Genomic DNA, 16,010 nt, shown 5'->3' with positions numbered 1-16,010 from the left:
TACCACAGTCTGTACACTCCCCAGGGTAGAATCAGGCAGAAGTTAATGAAATGCACCATGATCTCTCTCTCCAGGGTTTGAGGGTGTTTGTCTCTCTATCTAGAATAGGTTCCGGACGGCATCTCTCGCACACATACCTACACATGTGCACAGACGCACACATGCGTGCACACACACACGACATACAATCTGCATGCCTGCAAGGCTAGCTACTTATCCTTCAGGTTCCGCCCAGATATCCTACTCTCCTTCCAAATCCACTCATCGAGCACAGGCTGGGAACCCTCCAAATGTGGCCCTAGTGCCCTCAGTGTATCGCTACCAGAGCCCGAATTGTGCTTTAACTGCCCATTCATTTGTCTGAATTCTCCTAACTCCTTGAGGGCCGGACTGTGTCCCACTGGCTACTGTAACCCTAGGACAGTGGCTCACCTATAGTACATGCTCAATAATTCTCTGTTGAGTAAACGATTGGATGGAGTTCAAACGGTCCAGGACACCATCTTCAACCAGTTATTGGCTTAGCTTAGGAACTGTCAACTGAGATCTGAAAGAGACACATTCAGCCACCACTGGCACCATCTAGAGTGGCCAAGCTACCGAGGCCAGAAAGGATGGTAACACGGCTGTCCTCAACCCCTGGCCCATGCTCATGCACACCCCATCCATGCACATCCAAAACAGATGCCACGAGCTCAGAAGCTGTGCAAGGAGCCAGAAAGTTAAAAAGAGGAGACTTGGGGGCGGGGGGCGGGGGGGGGGAGGGAGGCAGGTAAACTAATGCTTACATTTTACCTGAGTTCCAGGATGTATTAACCCTGAGAGTTCACTGTCCCTGGATTACTTGAAGCATTTTTCCTAAACCACGAGTACACTTATAACCACTTCTGGTCACCATCAAAGTAACATCCCCAAACTCCTGACCAGCTGGCAATGCTGAAGTCACTTCTACTTCCTAGACCTTAGTTCCTGTATCAGTCAATTAACAGTAGCGTCCGACTCAGGGCCATCGTGGGGAATAACTGAGATCGCATATTGGAAGTCTTCGACATATTGGAAGACTTCGACTATCATCGCCAGTCAGGCTTTCAACACAAGTATAGACGAAAGCAAGCTACGGCATACTAGACCAGCAGGGGCTGAAAGATTTTACTAGGTCTCGGCCCCTGAAAACCCAAGCACGTGAGCTTGACATCAAGGAACATAGCTTGTCACACCAGGGACACAGCACCCTGACAACAATGGGGTTTGGATGCAGACCCAGGAGAAGTGTTTCCTATACTCATACTAAACATCAGCAGGTGTAAGAAACAAAACAACCTCAAACCAACCCTAAACCAATAAATAAATAAATAAATAAATAAATAAATAAATAGGAAAAAAGCGACATACATGTTTCAGGCTTTTCCTTAATCGACCCATTTATACCATGGGGAGGAGTACGGAGACACTAAAACAACTTTTTGGTTATTTGCCTGATACAAATAATTATTCACCCTAACTGGGTGAGCTATCAGTTAAGTGGGTGAATGGCCACTTGGGCTGCTAGCAATTCCCTTTCGTAGTGCAAACACTTTAAATATAAACATTTAAAACCAAATGCTAAAAATACCTAAAGGAACAGATAATTGTGCTATTTTACATAACAAAGCTGTAGTTCACAGGAGATACACGGTCTTTCTCTTTCTAGCCCAAATACACATCTCATTTGCAATATAACTCATTAAGTCAACACCGGTTTCTAGAGAGAGTGTTTCATTCAAATAATCTGCTATTCTCCAACAATTATTCTTTCATTTCAAATGCACATTAACCAAATACTGCTGAATTAAAAGCACATTCTCTCCGCATTTCAATTAACCCAGTTTTCCAGTTCTCCACAGGCCCCAACACATACCCCTTCACTTTCTCTTCTAGCTTTCTTCACTCTTGTCACCAGCTTTGTTACAAAACTTACGGGCTCTGCTCTAGGAATAATTTTTTATCATTTCTGTGTACTAATTCTTCACTTTATTGGCTATTAAAATCTCTCCTCTTTTATCCTTTTCTTTCCAAACCTGTCTTCTGGCACCCAACTAGCACCATGACCCTTCTGGCCGCCGCCCCCCCCCCGCCGCCAACCTTCCATGGCCTTCGGCATCCAGCCCCTTTGTGTGTCCAGAGGGCAGGACCTCTCTCAAGTCACCCTTCCACCTTCCACCGCCCACCCACCCTCATCCATGTTTCTGATCTGTCTCGCCTTCCACTCTGCTTCACGGTCCCACAAGGTATCACGTTTGCCACTGTGGCCTCCGCACCCTCACACGCACATCCACACCCACCCCCTGGCCAAGTAAGCTACCTACTGTGAGACCATCAGCTCTGACCCTGACACTCAATCACCTATCTTTCCATATGATTTGCTGGCAGAGGAGGAACCAGGGGAGAAAAAACTAGTTTCCACTTGTAAAAGATCCCAGAAAGACAATCCTACCTTTCCCAGGATTTGGAGGAAAAGGACTTCCAAACTCCTGATGCTTTGGCTTTAAAGTGTGTGGCCCTGACATGCCTCCAGCCTGGGTGACCTGGAATCGTGGCTTCCCATTGGTGAGCACTTGTCTCCGGGGGCTCAAGGCGGGCAGACGGAGGGGGCTCTCGGCCATGCTGCTCTGAGGAGCCAGCCCTCCTCCCGAGGGCATCTTGAGATGCAGGCTGTTAGCAAGGCTTCCGATGGCAGAGCTCAACGTGCTGCCACAGGACGAGGGGCCAGGAGTCCCAGAGTGGGCTCGGATGGGAGGAATGTGTTGGCCACTGACCATCCCAGGCCCCTGCGGGCTTCCTGATGTCCGGTGGAGACTCATGCTGCATGACCTTCCATTCATTCTGAAAAAACCCGTGGCCAGGATGGTCAAGTATCCAATGGAACTAATGAGTCCTTTCAGGCAAAGTCCAATAAGTTATCCATGGTGTGGGTTATTAGCCTGTTTAAAAAAATAAATGCAGGCATTTTTAAAGGTAAAAATGAGAATAAGTCACAGTGAATTTTCAACCTGTGTAGCATTCACATAAGGAGGAAAAGAAGCAGTCTTAGCAAAACAGCCTTTTATGCAAGGCAGGGTCATCAAATACATGGTTCACTGGCAGGCACTCTCCCTTCCTGCATTCACGGTAGACATGGGTTATGGATCACTGCATTGTTGTATTTACCACTGAGCCCTTCTCAATACAGGGCTCTTGGCAACTACAACCAATCAACTGGTGCCAGCTTGCAGGATGAAACTTATTTTGCTCCCCAGAGGATCTGACCATCCTAGTTCACTTCTGCTACAGTGAGTCTTAGGAAACCCAAAGCATCACCTCATGAGCTATGAGACCAATTGCTTCAACGTTTCCAGGAAACAAACCAAAGATATGGCCTCTGAAAAGGATGTCAAACCACCTCTGATTTTTACTGTAAGAGCAAATTTTTCACAGTCCCTGGATTTACAAAAGATAAAAATACGGGCCTGGGATTCTCGCAAAGACGTCATATGCCCATATATCCAAACACAGCAACATGATGATTCTGAGTTATGGGGATGGCAAAAGAATTGACATCACCATACCCTCACCTTCTATGAAGGCCCTAGAAAAGGAAAAAGTCTGTGCAAAACACTTTACGGAAAGCATAACAAAAGAAGAACCCTTCTAACGGTAAGTATGTCCACCATACTCCACATACAGTAAATCAGCCATTCACCACCCCTTTCCTCAAGCAGCAGAGAACCAAGGACTGATAAGACCACAGGACGTCATTACGCATCTGTGCATCATAAGGTCAGTACTCTCTGCTTACAAATCTTTAGAAAAGGCCATTCCTTGCCTTGATCTGTAACAGCCCTCCGAAACGTACACAGACTCAATGAGGTGATTAAGTGTCACTACTCCAAATGAGTGACAGACACAGTCACAATCCGCATTCTTTTCCACAGACAGGATAGTCATGAAAAGAAGCCAAAGCTGAACAAATGCAGGAAACAGGACTGAGTGCAAAGCAGCAGTGGTCAGATATTCTCAACTGGATGATTCCTGCTTTTTCTATACGCCCCACTCAGTGTCTTAGCCAAGTATTTCCAACCAAATCCTAAATGAGCGGCTCCATCGGTCATCAAGGGCAGAACATCACATAGAGAAAACTCTCTACAAAGAGTTTTTGTTTCTTTGATCCTTTTAGGAAAGCAAAAATCTTTGATTTTCAAGTCAAGCACTCGCTGTGCCCTCAGAACTATGTGTTCCCATATGTTGAAAAACTTCAAAAATTATTAACAATACAACATTTGGAAAGTTTTCCTCATCCTTACCAATTCTCTACCTCATGAAGAATTCCAGGGATGCCAGGGTGGCTCAGTCGGTTAAGCGTCCGACTTCAGCTCAGGTCATGATCTTATGGTTGGTGGGTTCGAGCACTACATTGGGCTCTGTGCTGACAGCTCAGAGCCCGCTTCCCATCTTCTGTCACCCCTCTCTCTGCCCCTCGCACATGTGCATTTCTCTCTCTCAAAAAATAAGTATTGGGAAAAAAAAAAGAATTCTATTAGTCTAAGGCACCCAGGCTCAGTTGTTAAGTGTCCAACTCTTCATTTCAGCTCAGGTCATGATCTCACAGTTCAAGAGATCAAGCCCCGCATCAGGCTCTGTGCTGACAGTGTGGAGCCTGCTTGGGATCCTCTCTCTCTCTCTCTCTCTCTCTCAAAAATAAATAAACATTAGAAAAAAAGAATTCTGTCACATTTCATACTACCAAGCCAAGCATTCTTGAGAAATACTCTGATATCTAACTCCCGCCCTTCCCTCCGTTACAGTCCCCAAGAATGGACAAGTAAATCCAGCTTACCCAAACCTTATCATTTAAGTTGTTTTATGGAACAATAAGAAATGAACCCTGGTATCAAACTGGTTGTAAGATGCTGGTTTTTCATGTTGGAAAACTTCTAATGCGTTTTCTGCTGTGTCCATTTAAAAAGAACTCCAGTATATTATCTTCCTGTCTATTGATTCCTGGGTTGACTATGAGCAAGAGTCATTTGATGTCTCTGTGCTTTGCCAGAGAATATTGGCCATCTATTCTCCACTAATTCATAAAGTAGTGTTTTCCAGGGGCGCCTGGGTAGCTCAGTCGGTTAAGCGTCCGACTTCGGCTCAGGTCACGATCTCGCGGTCCGTGAGTTCGAGCCCCGCATCGGGCTCTGTGCTGGTATCTCAGAGCACGGAGCCTGCTTCGGATTCTGTGTCTCCCTCTACTTTCTGCCCCTCCCCTGCTCATGCTCTGTCTCTCTCTGTCTCAAAAATAAATAAAAAAAATTAAAAAAATATTTTAAAAAGTAGTTTTTTCTGAGTACTCTGAACCCTGCAGAAGAGAGCCCTCATTCACTACGAACCTAAATAAATAAATAAAAGTATACATATGTTGTATCGGCAATTTGTTGAAAATACGGAATCATCCAACATGACTGGCATTATGAGTCACTATGAGTCCATGTGACCAGTGTCTGAAGATTTGCAGACTATGCCCATTTCCAGGTTTTTAAAAATAAAGGAGTCATTTCTTTGGCAGCAATGTCACATGCAAGAAGGAATTCTCATCAAATATCTGAATAAAAACACATAAGTAGGTACTTAGTATTGGGTCAGATCATCAAAAAGGTCAGTGTGCAGGCAAAATAAAGCATTAAGAAGTTAATTAAGTATCAGACACTCATACTTGCCTGTCAACCTGGACTTTCATTTTATTTTATTTATAAACTGTGCCCCTGTTTTAAATCACTTTAGGTTGGAAGTAACAACAATAACAAAAAGTGCACTTAAATTTTATTACCAGAAAAGCAACAGCCAGAAAGTAAAGCGGTTGATACCGTAAAGAAACGCCAGTGGGGCAGTGGCTTATGAGCTGAGAAAACCAGCCTCAAGTCAAAAATAAACTGTATGTGAAAATATGCTTAATAATCCAGTTTTCACATTAATTATGCCAACAGATTTTTCAAGCATTAGAGACCAGAATTTAAAAATCAATTTTATCTACCGATACCATAAAACTTTATATACTTTTTAGCTAGGCCATATGTTCATTTATAATCCTAGGTCCACTTGGTAACAAAAAAGGAATGAACTGCTAACTTTTAAGAAAGACGCTTCCTCATTGAGTCAGAGTGGGGGAAAAAAAAAAGCACTCAATTAGAAGGCAGGACACCAGAGTTCTACCTGTGGCACATCATTTATAACTTCTTTGGACTCAGAGCTTTCATCCATAAAATAAGGAAGTTGGTCATAATCACTGAGGTCTCTTGAAATTCTGATCTTCAAAATAATTAAGATAAGGAAGATGATCCAACATACCTACTGATGGGGCGCTTGGGTGACTCAGTTGGTTAAGCATCCAACTTGGGCTCAGGCCATGATCTCATGGTTCATGAGTTAGAGCCCCACATCTGGCTCTCTGCTGTCAGCACAGAGCCCAGAGCCCACTTCGGATCTTCTGTCCCCCTCTCTGCCCCTGTCCTGCTTGTGCTCTCTGTCTCTCTCAAAATAAATAAACTTTAAAAGAAAATACCCACGTATAGAGATAAAGGATAAATATGTAGATTTTATACCTAGGACGTTTAAATCAAGGGCACAGGGTAAACATGGAAGCAAAAATAATAATCTCCATCCACTCCATCAAAGCAAGAGCTGGTAGGAGGCTCGCACACCAGCAGTGTGCCGAAAGACAACACTTAAAAGACAACCTTGAAAAATGGTATCCGGATTAAGTTTGCCTACGCTTTGACGAAAAGTGAAATCATAACTCATCAGTATCAAAATCTAAGTGGTAGGATTCCACTGGTAGAGCATCCTTCTATTTAAAAACTTACTCAAGTTTCCCAGAACTACTTTTTCTTTCATCCTCTATCCAGTACCTTTCCCCAAGGTATCAACAGAAAAAAAAAAGAAGAGGAAGGAAAAGCAAGGAACATCCAAAAGTACAAATTTATGGTATTCTGAATCTGACATATTGATACATTTAGAGTTTTTAATACTCCATCGGTTCAAATAATAAAAATGTTCATTTTGTCAAATGAGTCAATGTGAGTTAATATATTCTTCCTTTGACCACTTTCAAACTCCTAAAACATCCTCCTTTAAGTCAGGTCTAAAAGGAAATTACTTAACTGCTAAGGAAACTCAGCCACAAAACCATTTAATGATTTCACTAGTTTTCTGGAAAAGCTATGACTTTGATCAAAATACAAAATCATGACTCTACCTTCTACCCAAGACTCTAGGCACTGCGGCTCACAGATTAAAAGATTCAACAAATGAAAAGCAATGTTAACTCATCCATTCAAGAGCATTCCAAAAACATGAGTTCCATAATGCCTATTTACAGCCAAGAGCTCTTTCTTAGTAAATATCATTAATAAACTCATCTAGAGTCATAATTCATCTGATGAGCCAGTTAATTATTAATTTTCATACATCATTTCATTTCCTTAGGCTACATTTAGCCTTTGTTACATTTTCCATTCCTTATGCCACAAGCGTTATTCTTACCCCGCACAGAAAACCTGATAATGAGGCACAAAATACTGTCAGCAAACAAACTGCTCCTGAATTGGTTTCTTTATATACATCTAAGCCATCTAAAATAGAGGTTTTATTGATTCTTTTTATTCTTTTCCCTTCAGGTTAATGATTGTATAATTTCATTAACTGCTTTTTCAACGTCTCTGCCTTGATCATTAATAGACCTGAGCTATTCCCCTGCGCTTCTCCGGTTACAGCGTTTGTAGCCTGAAGAATATAGAAATGAAAAGCCTATTGACAGATAATATAAGTTATTCTCATGCACGGCTGCGGTGTGAAGCACATTTTGCAATTCAATCAAGGACAGATAGAGCTGAATGTTCTTAGATCCCAGGAGTTCATTTTAATAAGCAGAATGTACCTTGTCCTAACACAGGTGACTGACTCCTCAGAAAAGACTGTATAAACAAAAACCAATCGTGTAAGTCATTTTATTGGCAACAATATAAACACAGCTATATTAGATGAAACCAATAAATCAAAATTATTCTTGTCTCCAATTTTAACGAGAGGAGAGTGCAAACATGTGCCCGTGAACCTGGAGGATATTATAGAGGAAATGCCTTGGATGTGTACAATATCGTTTCTCTAAATTGGAAGGGAGGGTACTGAATTATGATAAAGTAACCCACAACAAGGGAGGGTTGACCATTTCTGTGGTTTTATAACTTTATTCAGTGAGACCGACAGATTCACAGACTTCACAACAGAAGTTACACAGGAACAGAGGGGGATGTTTCCACATCAGTGAGATGTGGAACACAAACTTAGGGAGGTTACACCTCGTAACCACCACATGTAGACCACACAGTCGTGCAGGCAATGCCAAGGTCTGATGTTGGTAATGCTAAGAATATTAACATATTTATTCTGAACACTACGATGTACAGATATTACTCAAGCAATATAATCACCAATAAGATACAATCTTAAAAAAAATCAAAGCAGTGAAGCACTGAGTTCTATCAATTAAAAAATATGAAGATAAACTACTGTTCCCTCCAGAGATTCAAGACCTTTCTGTCATTCAAGACCAGTCAGAAAAGACAATATAATGAACATTATGGATCTCATCTAATAGGACCCCTGACTGTCTTATCTTTGGATTCATTTCAACCCTTACCTATCTAGAAATACACATATTCTAATTTTTCTATTTTTCTATGTTGTAAAAATTTCCTCAATGAACATCATCTTCCCTAAGTATGGTGTAAAATATCTGGCAGTACCCTTCTAAACTTAAATTAACAGCTAGGAGATTCAAAATGCAGGTAGTAAATACAGACAAAGGTAGGAGAAAGGGGGAAGGAGGACGGACGTAGGAGAAAAAGAAATGATCAAGTCCAATTCAGAAATTTATTCTCTAAGTTAGTCAATCCTAACCTAAAAAAGCAGAATTGAGAACCTTCCACATAAAACCAATAATTACAGATTACTGAAAGACATTCAGAACCTTCAGGAAAACACTACTGGAAGGCAACATTAAAAGTTCAGTAACCTCTCTTAGAATCCCCGCTCCATACTTCAATCCATCTATATAACTCTCATACACCCCTAGCTCACTAAATGTCACTACTTTTAGTAGTAATTACCTACAAATGTTTCATTTACCTTGCCTCAATCATGAACTCATCAAGGAGTAGGAAAAGTTCTAGAAATCTGTGGCCCTACCACAAATGGCAAGGGAGAAGGAAATAATTAGGACTGTAAGAAATCACACAAAATGAGAATGAACTTGGAAGCAAAAGGATTTTTTAAGACAAACATAGGTTATGTTCAGGAAGGTAACCATGCCGTGGCCGTAAGTTTAACAAAGCACTAAAGTTTCTAAAGCAGCGTTTTTCAAATTGGTGGCAGACTGATAGTAGGCCCTGCAATCAATTATTCAATACTGAAAGTGTTTTGTAATGAAACAGAACTGACTAGAATAAAAGAGAAACTATCAGAGTACATCAGATGTATTAATGGTTAAGTACTGTTTTACTTCAGTTTACTTGTGGGTATACGTGTCTGTAGATCTTAATGCATATAGTGTATTCCGGGTAAGATGAGAAAAATGTAGCTTATTGTGCGTTACAGTCAAAAAGGCACAAAAGCCACTGTTATAAAAACATTTAGACTATCTGCCTGCCCAGGCATCTACAAAGAGAAAACCTACAGGTATAGATAGAGCTGAATAGCCAAAGTCAAACAAATATCAAAATATAGCTGCATTAAATAAGTATTATTTATTTTAATTAATTAATATAAATTATATATATGTACACACATATATATATAAAGTAGATCTATAAATTTGACATTTTTGGCTTTGTAAAACATTAGGATTAAATAATAAAAGGCTGTCCTACCACTGCTATCTTTCACTGTGTATTTGACTCAGTAAATATCATTCTATCAACATCAAACAGATCGACCAACTAACAGAATTAGGATCAAAATGACCCACAATTTTAGTTCTTCTTCATTGTAGAAGAGGGAAGACCTTCCCTGAAATAGAACTTCATTCTCACAATGCCAAAGGGGGACAAGTTTAAATTAACACATAACTGCCCTTCAGAACTGAGTTTTTCCAAACGGGTTCTTAATAGCAGTTAACCATCAGATCCCATGAAGAGGAATTTGAAATGGAAAAATGAACACATTCCTTATGATGTCACCACTGAATTAATTACCTGAATTGCAAAGGGTGAACACCACATGGCCATGGTCTGAGACACAAAGGCTTCTTCAGAAATATAAAGGAAGAGTAACTGGCTGGAGTTTTTTCTTTAAAAACAAAAACATAAACAAACCTCCACCTTTATACAAGAAGATACAAAGGTAGTAAAATCTGGCAAATGAAAAAGACATTCTTTGTCAGTCTTTGAGGACAAATGACTACTCGGTCTGTGTGAATAGCTATTTACACAGCTAAAGATCACAATCCTTTCAAAAAAGTAATAAATATCTACTTATGGAAGATTCTAGAAGTAAAACTGAATTTATCACTCACTAAACCAAATATTCAAGCATATTAAAGTGTCCCCCATGCCATGTATCACTGAACGATTTCTTTCCTTCAGTGTAGTTATTGCTTAAAAGTGACCAATAAAACTATTTTTAGTGTTGGTAGACAAAACTTTTACACAAGTTAAATTATGTTCGCTGACATCACTGCAGAAGTATGAACATTCGCAACAATGACTAGTCCCTTAACCAACATGACAACATATTTATTTAAAAAAAAAGGGGGAAGGAGAAAGAAAAAGAGAAAGAAAAAGAAACAAAGAAAGAAAAGAGAAAAAAAGAAAAAACCAACATGAATGACTCAGTCAAGTTACAGAAAGAAGTGGAATCTACTGGTCATGCTGAAAAGGTTGGGAAAACATTAATCCATTTCTTCACACACAAGAAAAACAAGAACTTGTACACAGCCCTGGCATCTCGTTAGCTTTCTGTGTATAGTATTCGGCAGGCCTAGAAAGGAAACTTCTTAGATCTGGCTCGGAACTTGAGGAATAACTGCTATTCAGAAAGCCTGAGCTCTATCAAGGCCCCTGGCACGGGGTCTGACCTCGTGCTGTAGCCCTACCTGCCCATCTGCAGTCCCGCAAGGCTTGCTACACCTGAAGGAATGTGCGGCTGCTCCCATTCTTGGCCTTGAGGAGATCTGATCGGACGAGAAGGGCCCCATCGGCTTCCTCCATCTCGGGTCTGCTCTCAACTATGGACAGCCCTCATGATTCCAGTCTTCCAGACAAATCCCCTGATCCTGTTCCCAACGTGGATCATAATTGGATCCTTGTCTCTGTTCTTACTTACTGCTTTCGAGTCCACATGGGTGGTCCTTCCCCTCCTCACTTCTCTTGCCCCCTTTTTCCCCAAACCCACATCCTCCGTACCCTCCAGGTCCACCCCAAATACCCACTTTAGGCCTTCCCCCAACCTCTGTTAATATCTGTACCTGTTTGTAAAACGGTTAGAACTACGCTATTGTACGTGGTTCACGGAATTACTCACAAACAATGAAAACTCGTAGCTAAAAGCTGGGAAACAAATACAGTAATTTCGGCCCTGAGACCAGGCACTTCTTTTGATGTGGGGGGTGGGTGGCCCTCACAGAGGAACTGTCAAATGCATCTGGAGATGGATGGTGCAAGGCGCATTCTCCTTGCTCACCCCGCACTGGCTCCGTGCTGTATGCTGCGCTCCTGTCTATGGTCTCCCTATCAGGCCCTCATCGGGACAGAAAACACAGCTTCTGTTCTGCTAGTGTTTTCCTTGATTCTATCATGTTAAGTGACGCCTGGCCAACTAACTCTGCAATCTCAACTGTTCTCATCATCTTTAAAAAATTTTTTTAATGTTTTTATTTTATTTTTGAGAGAGAGCGCGCACGCGAGCGAGCAGGGGAGGGGCAGAGAGAGAGATCATGAGATCATGACCTGAGCCGAAGTCAGACGCCCCTGAGCCACCCAGGCGTCCCTGTTCCCACCATCTTTAAAGGGAAATCCAAATTATCTGACCGACTAAAACGTTGTTATGTCAGCAAAGAAGACAGCCCCAGGAGTACATATTGAATCATCCAACTTACATAAGGTATTTTTAAAGACAGGCAAAATTAATATATCTGTTAGAAGTCAAGGCTGTGGCTAGGGAACACGGTGACTGGAGGGCAGTGTGAGAGATGTTTCTGGAATGTTGATAACATTCTATTTCTTGATCTGAACACCAGTTGCTCAGTTGTGTTTAGCTCATGAAATTTCATCAAGCTTAAGATATGTGTACTTTTCTGTATGGATATTTTATTTCACCCCAATAAAGAAAAAATGGGTTTAGTGTCAACTCTGCCTGGAGTAAATGGAAAACCTGGAACTGGGGCATCTTCTATCAAACGACAGGTTAGAGTCATTTAAAGATTCTGTCATAGGCCTCATCCTCCAGGACGGAGTAAGGCAGCACATTTTTTTTACCGCATAGATTTCCTACATGCTTGTTTATTTTTAAATTTGATTTTCAATCTTAATGGATCCTGTGAAGCAACCAAACAAGTGAAAAGTTGGAGTCAAGTCCTGTCTTTCTACCTTCTTTCTAATACCCTCTACAGAGAATAATTACAGAAACACAGAAAATGACTTCTCCAGGGAAGCGAGTGTGGCCTGGATGCCACTTCCTGAATTATCTTCTTCAAGAGGTACTTCATCTATATTCGGCAAGAATTACAAACTAACATTCCAACTCCAGAGATCACTACCTACAATACGCGAGGGACCAAAGTGAAAAGATTGTCCTCAGATTTAATTTACTAGCAAGGAAGAATACTCAGAGAAAAAAAAAAAAGACTGAGGACACTCAGCCCCCTTTCGAAACAATGGAAAGACCCCTTTCTGCCGTATGAATGAAGGCAAGGCTGGTACCAAACGTTAGTTTGCTGGTATCTAACCTCCCCCACCCCGCCTATTTTGGCCCAATGGGAATTTCACCTACTAGGTGAACCCTGGAGTCCACCCCACCTGCCCCCTCCCCTCAAAAAAGGTTGCTTTTCTTATTTGGAATGAAGATCACTTCCAAGCAAACCAACAACAGACCTCAGGTATTCGGTGTCTGACAAACCGACTACCCTTAAGTAACTTGGGTGGAATCAGGCATCAGAGAAAAGATGCCCTCTCCCAACTGGCCTACGGTGAACCAGGAAGACAGGGAGCGACAGCAGCACTGGGACTTACGTGCTCAGGCTCAAGAACTGTTAAGTCCTTCGAGCAACAGTGACGACTTCGACAGCCAGTAAGAGAAAGTGTTTTTGGAAAGTAACTGGGAAAGAACTGTCCCCTACTCCTCTCAAAGGCACTGGAGGGTCTAGTCCGGCTGCCACAGACAACTAATGGCAACAGGAGTGCATTCGCGTGTGACCCTTAAACCGCAGCAAGTTCCCAACTGCAACACATGATATATAACATCACACACTCCTGTCTCTACGTGGCTGCAAGCTTCCCCCCAGCCTCCTTTGTGAGCAGATCCTCTTTCGCAAACCTTTGCAGGACGCACTTGTTTAACACATTACCAAGGAAGTAAAATCCGAGGAGGGACAAGAGGAGAAATGGGAAGATTTAAACCAAACAAGTCAATTTTGTACAAAAGAAAAAAAAAAGAAAAAAAGCTTCCCAGCTTAGCGTAACAGAGGGTGCTCTAATGGAGAACGTGACACAGGGGGAAAGGGATGTCTGGCTGACTCCCAAGGCAGAAATCATGACTCATCAAAGCTTTCAGTGGGGACACAGAGACTTCACATTAGTCTGGAGCTCACCTTCAGGCCAAGAAACGCTCTCTGCGCTGGAAACTAGGAAACTGCAGTGTGTGTCCGGCATCGGTACCAACCGGCTGTGAGTGACTGGACAAAACCCTGCGAGTCTCTGGCTCTCGGTTTCCCCGTTCACAGGTGACCCCATCCATCGCCAAGGTCCCTTCCAGCGTTCACCGTCTATACTTGATATTCCCCGGTCCTTTTCCCAAAGGGAACTGGTCCGCTGGGGGGAGCTGCGGTACACGCCTCCCCCCACCCAGCCCGACCCAAACTCCGCGGAAATACTGAGGTTCTGGAAGTACGTGACCAGACGGTGCAAAGCCCTTTTCTCTGCAAAGGGGGGCCGCAGTTACAAGAGTCCCGTCCCCACAGATGCTGCTCCCCGTGATTCCGGAAGTACCCTCCACCCCAGGCCCCAGGCCGGAGTTCAGATGCTCCGGGGGATCCGGGCCTCCCAGATGCCCGGGAAGCCTAGCCGCGGGGTGGGCAAGACGCAGCAGAGGGGCGGGGGCCTCTCCAGGCGGGAGGAGGACTTGCGAGATCCGGAGAGGTGCTGGGGACCCACCGGACGGGGAGACGCGCCTGGGGCAGGGCTGGAGGAGAGCAGCGCTTATCTGACCCCGGCTGCCCTCCCGCCCCAGGTCCCAGGCCCGAGTCACCAGGCTGCCCCAGCGGAGGGGCGGGTCTGAGCGGGGAGGCGACAGGGACCGGCTGGGGTGCGCTGCTGCGACCCCGCCACTCTCCGGCCGCCTCTGACCCCAGCCCTCGGCCCAGTCCGCGAGCTAGCGCAGCAAAACAAAACAAACTCGCGCTGGTTTCCTGTTGTGCAACCCAGTCCTGAGTAAGTCCGGGCCGAAAGGGCGCCGCCGCCGGCCCGCGGCGGGGAGCCCGGGCGGCGGGGACCCGCGCGCTGCCCTTCCCGGCCGAGCTGGGACGCCCGGGCAGCCGCGGGCCCCGCCAGCCGCAGCGCCCACGGAACCGGTGCGGTGCCCCAGCCCCCGGGTCTCCTTCCGCGCCTTTCCTCCCAAACACCCCGGCGAGTCGAGGGCGCGACCCGCGAAGCCAGAAACAACCTTCTCCCAAAGCGTGTCCCTCCAGGTACCTAATTGAATCATCCATAGGATGACAAATCCGTCCGGGCCAAGTTTTCCAGACACTTGGGCAACTTCCTCGTCCCCGGGGTGATTTGTCAGCTCCAGTGAGTAACTTGGAAGTGTCGCTCGGGGCAAGGTGTGTGTCTAGGGGAGAACCTGGTGCTCACTCACGCTTTCCAGAGAGCAGCCCCGACCGACTGCAAAATACACACAGGGTCATTTACAGGGACGGGAGCCGTGAGCACGACAGAGTGCCGGAGACTGAGACATTCTCCAAACAGTGCTGACATTCTGTCGGCCCCAGAGAAGTGTAAACGCGGAGTGACGAAGCCGAAGCCGGCGGGGAGTGCGAGCGTCTGGGTACGTCTGCGCATTCTGCGGCGTGGGAGGTGATAGTTATAGACCTGGCGGCTGCGGGTGGCGGGACCGTCCCAGCGACAAGCTCAAGGACCCCCAACCGAAGGGCCTCCTGGAGCAGTGGGGACCTGGTCTCGGGCGAGGTGCGAGCGTGCAAAAAAACGCCCTTGGTGGAGCTTCACAAACACGTGGGAGCTGGAAAAGGCAGCTTCAGCCCCGTGTGTGTGCGCGCGCGGGACCTCACGTCACCCCACCAACTCTCACTTCTCCAAAGTTTCCCTTCAGTGGGGACTCCTGAGTGGCATGCAGGACCACAGCCGCGCGTCCTGTAACTTGCCTTCATTGTGTGGCCCTCTGGCCCCTGCTGTTCAAAAGAAAAACCAAAAACAAAATCTCCTCCTAATTAAAGAAACTTTAATACCTTGTGGATTTCCTCTCCGTCTTCTACACCAGGCGCTCTTAGGCAACTGACAACAACACGGCTTGATCACTAATTGAGGGCTGCCAACAGATCTTTCCGAAAATCTGGGGCTGGGGGGCGGGGTGCGCGTATCCTTAAACCCGCGCAAACGCCACTGGCTCCGCGTGGAAAACTAATTCTAATCCCTAGTTTGTATCTCGGAGCGTTAACTCCCCCGCACTCTCAAGCGCCGGTTTCTCCCGACTCTCGCCCGCGAGCAAAGTTCCTATGGTAGCCA

The 16,010-nt window shown here is 44.5% G+C and overlaps 1 protein-coding gene and 1 long non-coding RNA gene across 9 annotated transcripts in view; one reads left to right on the top strand and one right to left on the bottom strand.

The window, feature by feature from the left end:
• GLIS3 (GLIS family zinc finger 3) overlaps positions 1-16,010 on the bottom strand; it is a 547,835-nt gene that overhangs the window by 431,417 nt on the left and 100,408 nt on the right. For 2 of the 8 annotated variants that reach the window (XM_045043114.1, XM_045043117.1), the window contains exons 1-2: positions 13,865-14,002; positions 2,474-2,960 (exon numbers count right to left, since the gene is read on the bottom strand). The exons of 3 other annotated variants lie outside the window; for them this stretch is intronic. In XM_045043114.1, coding sequence (XP_044899049.1) covers positions 2,474-2,861 — 388 coding nt within the window. In that variant the 5' untranslated portion in view covers positions 2,862-2,960; positions 13,865-14,002. Of the gene's footprint in view, positions 1-2,473; positions 2,961-13,864; positions 14,003-15,733; positions 15,965-16,010 lie in introns of those variants that run through there. 3 more of the 8 variants (XM_045043115.1, XM_023243294.2, XM_045043116.1) reach the window with 2 other exon arrangements.
• LOC111557598 lies at positions 14,970-15,741 on the top strand. Its single transcript, XR_002737789.2, has 2 exons — positions 14,970-15,091; positions 15,182-15,741. It is a non-coding gene; the product is annotated as an uncharacterized LOC111557598 (long non-coding RNA).

Source organism: Felis catus, chromosome D4 (genome assembly GCF_018350175.1).
Source record: "Felis catus isolate Fca126 chromosome D4, F.catus_Fca126_mat1.0, whole genome shotgun sequence".
NCBI lineage: Eukaryota > Metazoa > Chordata > Mammalia > Carnivora > Felidae > Felis > Felis catus.
Note: the sequence above shows the minus strand (reverse complement) of the source record. Positions and strands in the feature narration are given on the sequence as shown.